Here is a 17,157-nt window from a genome sequence, read left to right on the forward strand (position 1 = left end):
TTAACTGAGCACTGATTGGTCAATTGAGGGGTCAGGAAGAGCAGTTCGGCACGAGGATTGGCGGTGGGGTGTCCCATGGAAACCGAACCCGGAGCTGTGGCCAGGACTTGCACGGGGGCGGGGCAGGGTCTTTCCAAAGCGCCTGCGCCGAACCAGTTTCTCGGCGCCATTTTGTCTGGGCAGCGGTGGACGCAGGTCTACCGCATTTTATGTTTTTGGCGAGAGGAGAGCGGAATCTTCATCCCGTGGATTCATTTAACTGCGGCAACCATCCACCGTTCCCTCCAGGACAGCACCTAGTGAAGATCGGAAGAGTAGCGATCTGTCAGAAAGGTCAGTTGGAAGCGGTAGTTGTCCGGTGGACTGGGGGATGGCGCAGCTCTAGCGGCACCGGCACCGGAAGTGAGGGGGCCGCGCGGCAGCCATGGCCGAGTAAGTTCTCCCTGCGGCTGGGTGGGGAGCTGGGGGCGGGCTGAGAGGGGGCGAGGCTTCTTCTCTCGCGGCCCCAGAGAAAGAGGCGGAGGGGACGTGCACGTCTCTTTTCTCCGGGCTGATCCTTTGGACTTCTCTCGGGAGTGTGAGAGATGTTCGGGATGCCGCTCCTCTTAGAGCAGTGCTTCCTCCCTTTGGAAGTGGATTTCGGCAGCTTGTCACGTTCTGCGACCAAGGCCACCGGCTGTGGGCTCCTCCTTAATTAAGGCAGGGAGGGCAGGGTTCTGAGGCAAACCGGTCCTGCGTGGGGAGGGGTTTCCGCGTGCTGCTCATGCGTTTAAGCAGTGAGGAAACTGAAGGAAACAGTGGGCTTGGGGTGCTGAGGAATTCCCTTGCTAGCACAGACGCTGCCGCTCTGGCCTTAGACAAGTAGCTGTGCCACGCTGCACGAGGCTTAGGCTGCTTTTTGAAAGGAGCGGGCAGTGGTTTTTCAGGGACGGAAAACACCTTAGGTAAAAATAAAAAAGGACCTCCCCGATAGGATTTTGTTCAGGGCAGCCATTGATCTCGTTCCATTAGCACGATCTTGTGTTCTGTTAAAGAAAACAAAACCACATTTGAAATGGTGGAAATAGAGTATTGATTGGCAAGTTGTTTTAAAGAATGAAATAATTAAGAAAATGTAAAATATCGACGGTGATCCACGTTGACTAAACTTATTCTTTAAGAGGACATCTTAACTAAGGCTGCAGCGATTTTTCATTCGTAACAGTGATTTTTTCAGCATTGTTAAGAAAATGAAATGCATGTTAGTATTTCTGCTGAGTGACCTAGTCACACTGATCTGAATAGCTGCTTAAAATTATCCTCATAATACTTATGTTTTGAACCCTATTGCTGTATTGGTGGGGCTGCAGACTAGAAAATGATCGAGTGATTTAATGATTTGTTGGGGTTTTTTTTGGCAGTTGGTCTGAAGAAAACAGGACAGTTAAGTGACAAACATCCGGAAGTATTACTGAGGTGAGTTCTAATGTCTGTAAAAATCTTTAGAATTGGGGAGACCAGTAAGTAGAGCCATAAATAGCAAGATGGAAGAATGGTAGTTGAAAGGTCTTTGGTCAAGGGTTCAAATGAGTCTGTAATTAGCTTCCTGATATGATACTTTAGAATGAAGTCTCAAAATTAGGACATACTTACAAATTTGTTTACCCATTCATGCTGGTCCCATTTCTAGATTTTTAAGTACTTAATGTTTTTATCAAGGAATAATATGGACATTTTCATGATTTTTTTCTCAATATTTAAAAATGTGGGATGTAGAAAAGATATTTCAGTAAGAGTTTAGAAGTTAAACGATTTGTTTCTTCTTCAGGAAATTATAGGACATGTAATACTACTTAACTTCCCGGGGCTGGGGGGTGGGTAATCACCTATAATTCCACTACCCGACTTAAAACTGTTATTATCTGATCCAAATAATGTATGTCAGTGGGCATTTGGAAATTACCAAAAAGCCAAAAGAAGAAAACAAAATCTCTTGTATCACCACCACCAAAAGGTGATTGCAGTTTGTACCGTACCTATACGTTATTCAGAGGGGTTTCTCTTTCGCTCGTTTTGTTTTACAAAATAGAGATCATTCTAGTCATGCTCATTTTGTCACTCAGGTTTTTTTCCTTTTTGGAAAATATTGGGAACATGCTGCACGTTTTTCATGGCTGCATAGTGTCCTGTAGGATAGATGTACCGTATTTTATGTAACCAGATCTCTTAATTTTTATAATGGCAGTAATATGTCTGAATATCCTTGTGCATGGTTTACAAAAGATTTTCTCTCAGAACTGACATCTATGCCTAAAATTTCTAGGCACCTTGATATTCCCTCACATGCCTGATTACTTCTCTAGAATAAATTTCTAGAAGTAGAAATACAAGGCCAAACAATACCATTGTTCATCAGAAAGCTTTTGCTCTTACTTTTTTTGTTATCCTTTTTCCTTTTATTACTCTCCTCCCCCCTCCACCCCCATTTTTAAAATTTAATTTAGCTTTATTTTTGAGCTTTTTCTCCTGGGTCTCTGTTTATTCAGGTAAAATTATCAGTCTTTCAAGTCACACATATAGTAAAATAAACTTGAGAATTTTTTTGGACCTTAAGAGTAATTTCTTAAAATTAATTTATTTTTTGATCTAGAATAATCAGGCGTTTGTACAGTGAAACATTTTGCTATGCAGAAGTGACACTTAGAGGATACTAAAAACAAATTGTTTTTATGGTAGAGTTAGTTGAGTTTAACTATTGTTTCCTTGTAGCCTGGCTTAAAGTTTTCCATCTTTATGTGCATTCTCAAGGTGCTTTTGTACTCTCATAGGACCCTTTACATGCCTCTCTTCATCACATTTACTTTGCATTTGTTTGGCTCTTCCCCAGTTTGAGACTTTACTCCCAGAGGGTAGCAATTGCTGTTTTACTCACTCTTATGTTTCCTTACCTGATACATGGTATGTGCTCTGTCACTGTTTCTTATGAATCCTTATGTACTTTTATATACAAAATATGTGAAATAAGCTAACTTATGTTTTCTTTAACAGCAGTTCTCTTCTGAAAATTCATGATATTCCACAAATGCTGTCTTAACTTTGAAATTTTTTTTAGTGTTCCAAATAACTTGATTTAATACTGAGTTGATTTCTTTCTTTTTTTTTTTTTTTGAAGGGAGCAAAGTTGTTTTTTTTTTATTTTGGCTGCATTGGGTCTTCGTTGCTACACGCAGGCTTTCTCTAGTTGTGGGGAGCAGGGGCCACTCTTCATTGCAGTGTGTGGGCTTCTCATTGCGGTGGCTTCTCTTGTTGTGGAGCATGGGCTCTAGGCTCAAGGGCTTCAGTAGTTGTAGCACGAGGGCTCCAGAGCGCAGGCTCAGTAGTTGTGGAACACGGGCTCAGTTGCTCCACAGCATGTGGAATCCTCCCAGACCAGGGATTGAACCCGTGTCCCCTGCCTTGGCAGGCAGACTCTTCAACAACTGCGCCACCAGGGAAGTCCCAATGCTGACTTGATTTCTAATTGCTATTATAATGTGGGTTTAGAGAACTCATTGAGAATAGTTGTTCTTGACTTTTTTCCTCAATTCTTTTTTTTTTTTTTTAAAGATTTTATGATACCTTAGTGGAAGGCAACTATAGATGAATATTAATTGAACACTTATTAAATCATCTCTTAGGAATAAATGAATGAAAATTAATTTTGATAAAATTGATTTTTGTAACCTATTTTAACGAGCCCAAACTAGTAGAATAATGTTTCTACAAAATCAAAATTGTCAAATTTTTACTAATGTTTTTATGAAAAAAAGCTGTTTTGAAAGCAGAATGTTTTATTTATTTGGTCAAGGATTCAAATGAGGGCATGAAATTAGCTTCCCGTCATGGTATCTTAGACTGAAATCTCAAAATTAGAACATCCCTATGAATTTTTTTTACCCATTCATATGGTTCCCACTTTTGGATTTTTAATCACAGAACACCGTGAACATTTTCATGATTTTTTTTTTCTTTAACCCATGGTAAAATACTTGACATATAAAGATCTCATCAGAAAAGTGTTTAGAAGTGAAGCAGAACTGTCTGTTCTGAGTGCAGGCTATATAACATACTCAAAACTTTAAAAAGTCTTTGTCTTCTAGAGGAAGCCTCGCTTTGTGGAAATATGAAGGAAAGTGTTCCAGTTTTTAAATGACTTGGATCTGCTCTCTGTTGAAATTGTATTTCTGGTATGCAATTTTACTTAACTCTTCTGTAGTAATCGAGATTGGCCATGTTGCCATTACATGTACATCTCTTTTAAAAAATGATAGAATTTGTTCCACTGTACAGTTATTTCTGTAAATGTCTGTGTATGTTGAAAAGCAGAACAGATTGTTGTGTTGAATGTAGCTGCTTTCCTGATGGTTTTGTTTTTTGGAAAGTGACTAAATTTGCTTATTTGCAACCAAAGCAACCTTTGTAATCTCTGTATGGTCTTTTGCCCTCGTAGATGTCACTGCTTATTTTATGGCCACATGGAGTCATAGATAACTGGTTTTCCTTCATATATAATGCAAACAAGAGCGTAATTTTAGGATTTGGTAAGTTACCTAGTGGTATTCCTACTAGGATCTGTCCTCAGAAGCTTACTGTCAATAAAAAGAAAACCATAATTAAACATGTGGATATTAATATAGTTATTTCAAAAGATTCCATCAGTTTAGATTGGTTTAACTTTTTAAAGATTTAAATCATGGCACACGAGAAAAACAGATTTGTCAAAGTTCAGTGTACAGTTGGATCTAATTGTTTTTAAAAACAAATTGTTTTGTAATACAGAACAAAAAGAAATTTATTTAGCCATCATTGAAGGCTTTTCAAGGTTAATGATATGTAATATGTAAAATTAGAAGAAGGGAAGTCATTCTAAGTGGATGTAGGTTGTGAGCAAGGATGCAGTTATTTGGGTTGGCCAAAAAGTTTGTTCGGTTAGTGAATACATTATTCAATAAAATTCTTGGCGAAAATGAAAAATGTGTCTTTTATTGTTACTTAAAACTGAAGGAACTTCTTGGCCAACCCAATATATAAGAAAAGCTATGTTTGGGACAGTAAGTAAACCAGTTTGGAGAGGATGACTGATTAAAGGTTACATTGGGAAGGTTGTGTGAAGCCAGCTTGTCAAGGTTTCTAGAATTAGCTGCACATCAGAATTATGTAGAGTGCTTGTCTTTTATAGGTTTGGGAGCTTCCAGAGGGCCTTGAAAGCTGCGATATGAGCAGAAAATGAAGGTTATTTTTTGTTTTGTTTTCAAATTTTACAAATCAAAATGGAATTAAACAAACAAAAACTTACTTCTAATCCCACCCTAACATTGGATTTTTAAAATTTTCTTTTTCCTTAGAGAAATTTTTATTTTTCTTTGTTACTTAACGTTGTAATAGGCATTCAATGTGACTGCATGGTCTCCACAGTAATTTTTTATATATATATAAATTTATTTATTTATATTTTTGGCTGCATTCGGTCTTCATTGCTGTGCGCAGGCTCTCTAGTTGCGGCGAGCAGGGGCTATTCTTTGTTGCGGTGCACGGGCTTCTCATTGCGGTGGCTTTTCTTGTTGCGGAACACGGGCTCTAGGTACGCGGGCTCAGTAGTTGTGGCTCACGGGCTCTAGAGCTCAGGCTCTGTAGTTGTGGCACACGGGCTTAGTTGCTCTGCGGCATGTGGGATCTTCCCAGCCCAGAGCTCGAACCCATGTCCCCTGCATTGACAGGTGGATTCTTAACCACTGTGCCACCAGGGAAGTCCTCCACAGTAATTTTAATGTCTGAAAATATTCCATCAAACTGTGTTATCTCTGACTTTATTTTCCTATTGCTTGACCATTTAGGTTTCTAGTTCTTAAATATTGTGCTGTAATTATCATCTATGTACATACAGTATTTTCTGTTTTTTTGCACTGTTCTTTTAGGATTGATTTAAAAGGTCATTGTATGAACATTTTTATGACTCTTTGAAATGTTGCCATGTTGTTTTCCAAAAGAGTTATGATTTACACTACCTTCCCTGTGAGTTTAGTTACCAACATTGGGTAGCCTGTAATTATAATTTTTGCCAAGTTACTAGGTACAAAATATGTTGAGCTCTCTTTTTCTTTGTAATATTTTTGTTAACTTGTGAAGTGGAACCTCTTTCCATAATTTAAGTTACTGATTCTTAGTAGTAGACAAGTTGTCTATTCAAGACTTTTGTCCATTTAAATATTAGAGTTTTGATATTCCTTAATTTTTTGAGCTTATTATATAATATTTAGTAGTAATTTGCTGCAGATATTTTTCCATAAAGACTTCCCTTTTGATTTTCTTTTTTTTTTTTTTTTTTAAGATTTAATTCTTTTTTTTTTTTAATTAATTATTTATTTATTTATTTATTTATTTATTTATGGCTGTGTTGGGTCTTCGTTTCTGTGCGAGGGCTTTCTCTAGTTGTGGCGAGCGGGGGCCACTCTTCATCGCGGTGCGCGGGCCTCTCACTATTGCGGCCTCTCTTGTTGCGGAGCACAGCCTCCAGACGCGCAGGCTCAGTAATTGTGGCTCACGGGCCCAGTTGCTCCGTGGCATGTGGGATCTTCCCAGACCAGGGCTCGAACCCGTGTGCCCTGCATTGGCAGGCAGATTCTAAACCACTGCGCCACCAGGGAAGCCCAATTTTCATTATTTTTGTTGAGGGTTTTTGAATAGACAAAATGTATTCCTGGAAGATTACTTGGAAACAGTGTCCAGTATGACTGAAGAAGTGACAGGAATTGGAGGTGGGGAGACAATTAAGATACTCTTGCAGTGGTGTCAGCATGAGGTGAAACTAGAGTGAGTAAGGCCTGGAGGGAGGGGAAGGAAGGATAGGTGAGCAAGAGACTGTGAGAAAAAAAGAGTTGATAGCATTTGATTTCTAATTGATTATAGATGTAAAGAAGAAAGAAAACTCAGGATTTTAAAAAATGGGAAATAGATCGTGCCATTAATCAACTTGGAAAGTCAGGAGAGGCTACTTGTTGGTAAGGAAAGTGAAATCAGTTTTAAACATGCTAGTTAGAGCTTGAAATGTCCGGTAAGCATCTGTTCTTACTTTTGTGAAAATGCCTATAAGGTCCCTAACTGGGTTAAGGCATATGCTGGACTGTATACTGTTTTCTGTATTCCAACTTTTGTGGCTGCGTGGCGTGGCATGTGGGATCTTAGTTCCCCGACCAGAGATCGAACCCAGGCCCTTGGCAGTGAAAGCGTGGAGTACTAACCACTGGACTGCCAGGGAATTCCTTGCATTCTGACTTTTAATTCCATTCTTCCATTAGACTTTTTGGTGCTTCTTTAGGGCTTTCTTATTTCTGATTTTAACTTGAAAAGTTAAAGTGGATTATTAAGTAAAATAAATGCAGGAAAACCAGATGATTCCTGAACTAAGTTAAAGAAAGTTTAGTTTTTCATTCTTTTTTTTCTTCCAGTTTTATTGAGATATTAACATATAGTAGTGTATAAGTTTGTGTACAGCATAGTGATTTGACATACATCATGAAACGATGACCACAGTTTAGTGAATATCCAGGGAATTACTCAGGGATAGCAAAGAAGATACTTCAGCTTTAGAATGTGTGGGTGTGGCCAGGCTTTTTGTGGGGATGGGTGGTTTAGGGCAGATGTAATCTCTGCCTCATCTGTAAAATAGGGATAGTAATAGAACTGACCTGGTTAGGATTAGTATTAGATGAATTAATATATGTAAAGTGCTTAGAATGATTCCAGATATTATGTGGTGGTGTTAGTATGTGTCGTGCTGTTTCATAATATCTGTCATTCAAGAGAGTTTTAAGGAAATGTTATATTTATATACAGAAATAAAGCATCTAGACTCTTTGCCTCTCCCTTCCTGAAGGTCATATCGGCCTCTCTCCAAACTAATTTCATACTTCTTCTCTTCGGGTATTATTTGCTGCAGTCACACTAAAACTATCATGGCTCCACCGCACAAGCTCTGTATTTTCCCAGTTCTTTGTTTTTATTCATACTTTTCCCACCATCTGGATTGTTGCCCTATTGCCACATATTCAAAAGCTGCTTTTTAAGTGATGCTTTCCTTGATACCTCTGCAACTATAGGTAATCTGTCCGTATGAATTTCATATATTTCCTTTTATGTGATTTCTACCACTTTCTGTATTGCATTTTAGCTTTTTGTCCACTAATATGTCCTTCACTAAGTTATGACATCTTACAGAGAACTGTACCTTATTCACTTTTGTAGGTTTAGAACCTGTCACAGGCCTTGGCACTTACTACGCACTCATTTGTAGAGTGACAGTTTATAAAAGGTATAGCAAGCTAAAAGGTGACATTTAATGGACAAATGCATGCCAGTAAAAACGTGCTTTGTCAGTTTTTGTACAAGAGGAACGTCTTGCCTGATGAGTTGCTTAAAATGAGATCGCTTGAGGTTTAGGAATTGGGTCAGATTCCAGAATGTGTAGTGGGGTAGGTCACTCTGGGGACTATCCACAGGTCAGGAATTTTCATTAGAACGATTTCCTATTGTTTTATAAAGGCTAGTATGTCTAATTAACCACCAGAGGGATTGTTTTTCTGACAGCTGATTTTTCACAGATCTGCCCGCGCACCAATCTTCTCATCCTCAGTGGTCCAAATTTGTGAAAAGTTGGGCCAGTACTAAGGGTACATCTGCCAATAACAGAATCTACAAACCACCTGGCTCGATTGGTTATTGAACCCATAATCTCACTCTGTACATACATTTTTCTTTTCACAATACCATAATGCCTCTAGGCATGAAAATAGGAGTAGGCTGAAAATAGGAACTGGGTGAGACATTTCATGAGGACACTTACTTGATCTTTAGTTACTGTAAGATTGACGGGGTCTATGCCTCTAGATTTAGAGGAAATGGAAATGTTGGGAAATGGGGAGATAAGTTAAAAAATCAGGCTCATAGTAGGCATTTTTAGAGCTAAAGCAGCAATTATGTACTCTTAGCTCGAAAATTCTCAGACTTTTTACAATAGTTCAATGGGATGTTGGTTTGAGTAAGTATCCTACTGTAGAAACACTGGATTTGAAGACCAGGTGTTCTGTGTTCTGATCATAAGCCTGTTCTCATTGGTTGGGATACATTACTCTACATGAGTGTTTGCTTTTAAAGTATAAGGGACATGGGGCTAGGTATTTACAGCTCTTAACACTTAACGGTTCTAATCCAGCACCATATTTTTCTAATAAGAATTCCTAAGCATATTTCTAATATTTATGTATCCCTGAAAGGTTAAATGATACTTAACCTCTGAAAATCAGAAGTATCAGACACTGACTTGATAATTTTAGCACTTACGGAAGTTGCTGCTATTATCAAATTGACAGAAGCTTTAATGTCCTTACCTACCTCACTGTTTTATATAACAAGTGTTCTAGTAAAACAGATATTTGAAATAATAGCTAAGCAAGGTCATTGATTAATTTCTTTATAGTGAAGTTTCTATTCTGTGTATGTGTGTATACTGCTCATACACACAACAAATGAAAGTACGGTGCCCTCCAGTATTTTCTCCTGTAGTTCACTTTTTAAAAAAATCTGTTGTGACCCACAAATTGATTTTATGACTTACTGTGGGTCTGAACCTGCTTTTGAGGGGTAGGAAAATGGACTAGATAACAATGCTTTACATTTGTTTGGTAGTTTTTAACATTTACTGGGCACTTTGATATACTGCTGTACCCTTAAGTGTGATAGCTTAAAAGTGATGATACAAACTAACTGTTACCTGAAAATGCTTCTAGTTGTTTCAACAACAGTAGAATTGGGGCTGGGGGTGGCAGCTGGAAGGAGTCATGGGGAGGGGATTCTTTTTTCCTTAGTATGTTTGCTAGTGTGTTATTGACTCTGCTAATCCTAACAGCCCATTTAAGGGTGTATATTTATATTTGTATTTATTTGTAGTTAGGATACTGTATTTATACTCAGATCCTTTGGCAAGCATAGACCAAAGATTTTCCCCAAGTAGGTTCTCTCAAACGAAACCAGAAATCTTTGTTTTGTTTTGTTTTGAATCTTTGTGTTTCTTAGTTTTTATATACAGTCACAAAACTCTTTTCAGTGTTTGTATAATTTTGGTGGCTTACATCTTGGTCAGACAGGGTAGGGAGAGGGATTCTTATATGAAGTACCATAACAAAAAGAAAAGCCATCTTCCTGTTTCTTACTCCTCTATGTATCATGTGATACTATCTTTTTAAGGCCTTTAAATTGCCAAGGGAAGCTTGGTAACCAAGGCAAGTTTTTGCTGTTTTCTTCTCAAGTTTGTAGTTCTGCATTTTATTACACAGTCATGAAGAACTTAGTCTGTTACCAGTAAATACTTAAGCTGCAAGACTTGCTTCTCTATCCTGCCAAGTACTTCCTGTTTTGTCAGATTTCCATTTAGGGAAAAGAATGGATTTAGAGTAGACAAGCTTGAGTTTCATGTTTAAAGCATCTCTTCTGAAATTCTTTTTGGAAGCTGTCCAAATACCTAGATTGGGGGATGGGGGTGGCACGTCATGTCTACACATGAAGTCATCTGTCAGAAAGTTTCATTTGGCTTCATATCATGAAAGCCAGGGTTGCCGACAAGGAAGAAAAACTTAGTTGTCAGAAATAATTACTAATGTATGACTTGCCAACATTGGTGGCTTGCCTTTTAGACTTTCCATGTCAAACGTGTTTCAGTTTGTGAATGAATCATTGTATTGCCTCTGAAGGAAGTGTTATCTGTGTTTACTTCTAGTAGACCTTTCCTCTAGAAATACATAAGAACTGCATTCAGCCACATTTACTCCGTTTTCAGTAGGGCCAGGTGAAAGGTCAAATGGTGATTAGAATAGAAATGGGCTACCTTGTGAATATTGAATATCTTTGGGGGAAAGTTTGCAGTAAAATGATGTTAACTCTTTTGTTAGTAAAATAGTGAGTAAATACAACATTTATCTAAACAATGAATTATCTGTCACGTATTTTTATCCTATGAAATGAACTTCGAATTAGGTGTTAGTAGAACGTGTCAGTAGAAGATACTTTCAGTGTAAACCTGAATCCCTTCATATTGCTGGTAAGGGAATCTTGTGTTAAGGTTCTTTTGCAGTGGCAGAACTGAGCCCTTAACATAAAATTTTCTTTGGCCATACTGACCTGGCCTGTCTTAAGTCAGAGCTATTTTTCTCTCTTGACCTGTCAGTAAAATATAAAAGATGCTTTTTAATCTCTGAATTCATATGCATTTTCTTCTTTATCAGCTCCCTGGCTCTTTGTCCACCCTCATGTTGGAAATGGTGAGAGAACTGATGCTGAATCATAAGGTATTAGAAACCATCTATTATAAAGTTTCTACCAGATACTTCTCTTTTTATCATCTAGTTATGTGCTCCGATTTCTGAGACATGTATTTCTTTGAAAATCCAATGGAAAAAAAAGTTTTCCCAAGTACCCATCATGCCCTACAGCTTCATCCTCCATTTTGCTATATATCAGAAATCTCTTCTCTTGAAACCCTTCAATAAACATTCTGTTGCCATATTCTCCTTTTAATAAGCTGTGTCCAAATCAGTGATTCTCAAATTTTAGTGTATTCATAAGCATTACATCGGGTGTTTGTTCAAAATATAGATTCCTGGGCGTCACTTCACATCTGGTGAATTAAAATCCATGGAGAATTCTTATGCGGGTGGTCTCTGAACAAGATGGAGAAACAGTTATCTACTTAACGTGCACGCCCATCTAAATTCTGTTCTTCATATTCTTATATGGATTAGTCTTTTTACTTTGTTTCAATTATTGACATCTTAGATTTTTTCCTATTAATTATTGTCATCCTTAGTTTTTCATCCAGTTCACTGAATTGGAGAGCTTATGCACCGGATATCCAGGAAACTGTCCAAAATTCCTTATTTGTCAGGATTTATCTCCTCCCCTGCTCCCCCCTTCTCAGAGTACACATTTGTAGGTCAGTATATACATACAGGCTATGTATACATAATAATACATGAACATGTATTTCTTTTTTTTTAATGGATAAGAAATACAGTATTTTCTAAAATTTTATTATTTATATCGGTTGTGCCAGGTCTTAGTTGCAGCCGGCAGGCCCCTTAGTTGTGGCATGCGAACTCTTAGTTGCAGCATGCATGTGGGATCTAGTTCCCTGACCAGGGATCAAACCCACGTCTCCTGCATTGAAAGGCAAATTCTTAACCACTGTGCCACCAGGGAAGTCCCCATGTATTTCTAATATACTTTCCTAGTGATTTTTTTTTTTTTAATATTTTATTTATTTATTTATTTATTTATGGCTGTCTTGGGTCTTCGTTTCTGTGCGAGGGCTTTCTCCATTTGCGCCAAGTGGGGGCCATTCTTCATCGCAGTGCGCGGGCCTCTCACTATCGCGGCCTCTCTTGTGGAGCACAGGCTCCAGACGCGCAGGCTCAGTAATTGTGGCTCACGGGCCCAGTCACTCCGCGGCATGTGGGATCTTCCCAGACCAGGGTTCGAACCCGTGTCCCCTGCATTGGCAGGCAGATTCTCAACCACTGCGCCACCAGGGAAGCCCTCCTAGTGATTTTTAAATGTGTCTGTTTTTCCCACTGGGAAAAGAATTGCATATTATTTAACTTTTTTTTTTAAATCTTTCCTGGCAGTATGATCCATTGTAGACATCTAAATTTTTGCATTGAATCTTTACTATCACTTGGTTGCTGCTGACTCTTAAACCAGTCGGTCTACTAAAGGTAGGTTATCATCTTTATATGTCAAATTCTCCCATATTATATCAGTCTTGAAGCCTATTGGCTTTTCCTAAAAAAATTAAAAAGTTTTAATAAATCCCATATGGATCATATAGTTAAACTTCTTATTTAAATGACTTTTTCCTAAAATTCCACTTCATGGTTCCACAGAGTAAAAATCAAATCTAATTCCAAATCATACACTTCAAACACAGACTCAAGGTGTGTGAGGACCCTTGCTCTTCAACATCTTTATAGTTACACCAGCATTTACTCTTTTAAAGAATTGTTATTTATTGGCTGGAAGGATATACATAATATGGTGATTACCTCTTGCAGGGTTAGGATGGTTAAGGAAGGAACATTAGTTTTATTTGTAATGTGAATTTTCTGAGTCTTTTGCCCATTTTTAAATATTGGGTTGTTGAATTTTGAGAGTTCTTTATACATTCTGGACAAATATCCTTTGTCAAATATGTGATTTGCAAATATTTTGTCTAGAGTTTTTTTCCATTCTCTTAAAGGAGAGCAGAAGCTTTTAATTTTGGTGAAATTCACTGTCAGTTTTTTTCACTTATGTATCATGCTTTTGGTGTAGTATCTGAGAGCTCTTTTTTAAACCAGGGTCACAAAGGTTTTCTGTTTTCATCCAAAGTTTAGACTTTGAGGTACATTTTGACTTACCACTTTGAGTTAATTTTTGTATATGGTACAAGGTATGGTTTGGTGTTTGGTGTTGGTTTCTCTTTTTGTATACACACGTTCAGTTCAAGCACCATTTGTGGAAAAACACTATCTTTGTGCATTGATTTGCCTTTTCACCTTTGTCAATTAACCATATACTTCTATTTCTATTTCTAGACTATTCTTTTCCATTAATAGTATTACATTAATTTTATAGTAAGTCTTGAAATCAGATGGCATAGGCCTTGTAACTATTTCTCTTGAAATTGTTTTGGCTATTCTAATTTCTTTTCCCAAATAAATTTTAGAAATAGCTTGTTGATTTCTTTCCACAAACACACCCCTCCCCCCAAAAAAAAACCTCTTGCAAATTTGATTGGGTTTTACATTGAATCTATAAATCAGTTTAAGGAGAACTGACAACAATACTGAGTCTTCTGATCAGTTTGTTTATTTAGTTCATTTTCTCACCAACATTTTATAATTTTCAACACAAAATATTATACAAATTTAAATTTATATCTAAGTATTCCTGTTTTTGATGTCATTTTAAGTGGTGTATAATCCTCATTTTATAGACCAGGGAATAAGTAACTTGCCCAAGGTGACACAATTATTAAGTGACAAAGCCAGTATGAAACCTACGTTAGCTTATAAACCACTATCCTGGTTTTAATTATGATGCTGGTTTTCTTATTCTGAAATTGTGGTTACAATGGTGACAGAGAGGAAGCCCTAACTTTTTTTAACAAGAAAAATCCCGTTATCATGATGGTATAAAAGAATTGATTTCCCCCAAGTATATTTCCTGAGCTTAGGTTTTCCAGATCTGTTCGAATCATAAACCACGCTTGTCTTAATTTAGAAGCCTCTGGATCAATACAGTAGTGAACCAGTGTTTTTAAATATATTGAATATCTCACCCTGTAGTTAACTAGTATGAGTTATTTTAGTTTTAAAAATACATACCTTTAGCATTTGATTACATACTATGTGCTCACCAGTAGAGATAAAGATGATTTCTTGAACAACTCCCAAGGGAGGGTGGGGGAGGAGGAATACATTTATATTATTATAGTAGATTTTACTATAGTAAACACTGTAATAGATATGTACACATGGTCAATGGTGGAACAAAAGCTTCTACTTGGTTGGGGTTAAGAGTAGGCTGCACTCATTTCATATTTCGGAGTTCCTTTAAAAAAAATAGTTTGAAAACTATGAAGTGGGAAACGTGTAAAGGGCTTTGAGAGGGAGAAATCTGTCAATCATTTCAGAAGGCTTGCTTTTGCAGGTGGTGGGAGTCCTTCAGAAAGACCAGTTAAGAGATAGCCTAGGCACGGTAAATACAATATGGATGTGGCAGAGCGCAGGAAAGTAAAAGGTTCAGCCTGGGTTTCATTTCCAAGGTGAGGAACAGCATTAGAATTGTTTTAAATTAAGACTTCATTTTTTTCATTTGTGGATTTCTTCTGATTTCTTAGTAGCATTTTGATAGATTTTTTTTAATGAGAAATAATTTGTAATCTTAATTTGCTTTTCAAATCTTAATTTGAAGAGTATTTTAATGTTTCAATCAGTTAAACATATTGAGGACCTACAACTTTATTTTTCTCATTTATTTTTCAGGTTCCTTTGAGAATGACAGAAATGAAAGCAAATGGATAGTCTTATCAGATAAGTGCTTTTTTATCTGAAGGTATTCGGTTTTTTCCATAAGATGGCTTTAGTAGCACTTAGTTGTCTTTAACTTCATTCGAAACAATTTTGTTAGATTGTATTGTGACAGCTGTCATATCAGCGTGCATTTTTAAAAAAAAAACATCAAAATTGGTGAATTTTTGTGTAGCCATTTTAATATTGAAGATGGAAGGAAAAAAAGCAACAACATATTATGCTTTATTATTTCAAGAAAGGTAAAAACACAACTGAAAGGCAAAAAAAGATTTGTGCAGTGTATGGAAAAGGTGCTGTGACTGAATGTGTCAAAAGTGGTTTGCAAAGTTTTGTGGTAGAGATTTCTGGCTGGGCGATGCTCCATGGTTGGGGAGACCAGTTCAAGTTGATAGCAGTCAAATCGAGACATAAATTTCAAAACAGTCAACATTATACCACGCAGGAGATAAGCCGACACACTCAAAATCTCCAAATCAGGTGTTGAAAATCATTTGCACCAGCTTGGTTATGTTAATCGCTTTGATGTTTGGGTTCCACGTAAGTTAAGCGAAAGAAACCTTCTTGACCATATTTCCGCATTGCGATTCTCTACTTAAACATAACGAAAACATTCCGTTTTTAAAAACAAATTGTGACGGGCAATGAAAATTGGATACTGTACAATAATGTGGAATAGAAGAGATGTTACAGAAGAACCCGAACGAACATTTTTGGCCAACCCAATATTATTTGTAATGTCTAAACCAAAATTCTATTCTTTAAAACGTTTGTAATTTTTTTTCCTAGGTACCAGTATCGACGTTTACAGTAATAAGGTATTAAGTCTTTGCTGAAAATAAATTTGTAATCTTGTCAAAGTAAAATGTGCCAGCCATTTTTTTCCCCCAGAGGCTAATCATGCCTCAGTGGTGCAGTTACAAAGTGCCCCTACAGTTGAACCTAGATTATTTATTAATTCTTTGTATAGTATGTATGAAAATCAATTGCTTTTCTTTTATAATAGCTGAAAAGCTTAGTTTTAGATTTATCTGATATATGTTTTAGAGGTGGCTTAGCTGCTCAGATTTAAGTTTGTTTAGAACCATTGTCTGTTCTTTTAAAGAGGATTATTAGCTATTCCAATGTGAATTTAAGAACAGATATACTCACAGTACAATGAAAACAGAAGATTCATGTGCCATTCATACTTTGGAAGTTGGAAAAGTATAGAATGGTCAGACTGGCTTAGGGATACTCAGCTTATTATCCATCCAGCTTAAGTTTAGGTGTCTGCCCAAGGCCACTGGTGTCTGAGTTAAATATATGAGTTGTAAGATGTAGCAGGTAATTTTACATAAAAGCAGCCATGGTAATGAGATACTGGTTTTGAGTTGTTTGTATAGTAGTTAAGTATTCTGGTATAATGATTTGCTGTTTAAACTATACAGATGCTCAAAGTCCGGCAACACCCTGCTGCTAAACTCAGTGACCTCAGGAAAGCATGACAGTTGAATGGAGTGATACTGGCATGAGGCCAATAAAGGGTGTGTGTATACCTGGCATGCTTGGCCTGAGTTCACACTGTTTCTTCCAATACTCATTCTTCCACTCACTATCAGTTCTGTTTCCACATGTATTCTAATTTATGTTTAAGCATAAAAGGTGGGTATTTTTATTTCAACTTTACAGATCAAGAAATTCTTTAAGTGACAGGACAGGGACTTTGTGAATCCTTAAATCCACTCCTCAGAGTAAAAAACAAAATTCTAAAGGTTAACAGTGGCTGATGATCAACAGTCATCTCACTAAATACAAAACTGGGCAGTGGCATCAATCGCCTACGAAGTTGGTAGGTACTTTTTACACAACAGCCCAGCAGGATATGATCTTTAGGTTATAGATGAGTGAAGAAATGGAGTTTTGCATTTATCTGATTCCAAAGCATCTGTCTGCAGTATTTTAATAAGGAATTTTACAACAGGCATAAAGCAACATCCTAATGCTGAATAAATATGTGCTCAGCTACCCCCACCAATTTTGT

General features: G+C 37.2%; 1 protein-coding gene across 14 annotated transcripts; it reads left to right on the forward strand.

Annotated features, from left to right (window-relative positions):
- The first annotated feature begins 94 nt into the window (after positions 1-94).
- On the forward strand, positions 95-16,678 carry LOC309626194 (uncharacterized protein). 14 transcript variants are annotated; one of them, XR_014242999.1, is made up of 7 exons: positions 163-333; positions 1,401-1,455; positions 4,119-4,205; positions 5,198-5,250; positions 11,292-11,354; positions 12,690-12,779; positions 15,090-16,000. XR_014242999.1 is itself a non-coding variant. In XM_082386761.1 (6 exons), the coding sequence occupies exons 1-3, from the start codon at positions 210-212 to the stop codon at positions 5,235-5,237; spliced, it is 318 nt and encodes a 105-aa protein (XP_082242887.1). In that variant the 5' UTR covers positions 95-209; the 3' UTR covers positions 5,238-5,250; positions 11,292-11,354; positions 12,690-12,779; positions 15,090-16,000. The 14 variants fall into 14 exon arrangements, 1 of the variants encoding a protein (XP_082242887.1); XR_014243000.1 differs by lacking the exon at positions 5,198-5,250 and adding an exon at positions 14,755-14,869; XR_014243007.1 differs by lacking the exon at positions 5,198-5,250 and adding an exon at positions 16,565-16,678 and having other exon boundaries at positions 169-333; positions 15,090-15,952.
- Positions 16,679-17,157: the final 479 nt, after the last annotated feature.

This window comes from Balaenoptera borealis, assembly GCF_965194805.1.
Source record: "Balaenoptera borealis genome assembly, chromosome: 3".
Classification (NCBI taxonomy): Eukaryota; Metazoa; Chordata; class Mammalia; order Artiodactyla; family Balaenopteridae; genus Balaenoptera; species Balaenoptera borealis.

Coding starts and splice junctions, on each gene's coding strand:
- LOC309626194 (XM_082386761.1), top strand. CDS start 210: ATGTTTTTGGCGAGAGGAGAGCGGAATCTTCATCCCGTGGATTCATTT. Junction 433..1,400: donor CGCGCGGCAGCCATGGCCGA/GTAAGTTCTCCC, acceptor TTTTTTTGGCAG/TTGGTCTGAAGAAAACAGGA. Junction 1,456..5,197: donor CATCCGGAAGTATTACTGAG/GTGAGTTCTAAT, acceptor TGTCTTTTATAG/GTTTGGGAGCTTCCAGAGGG.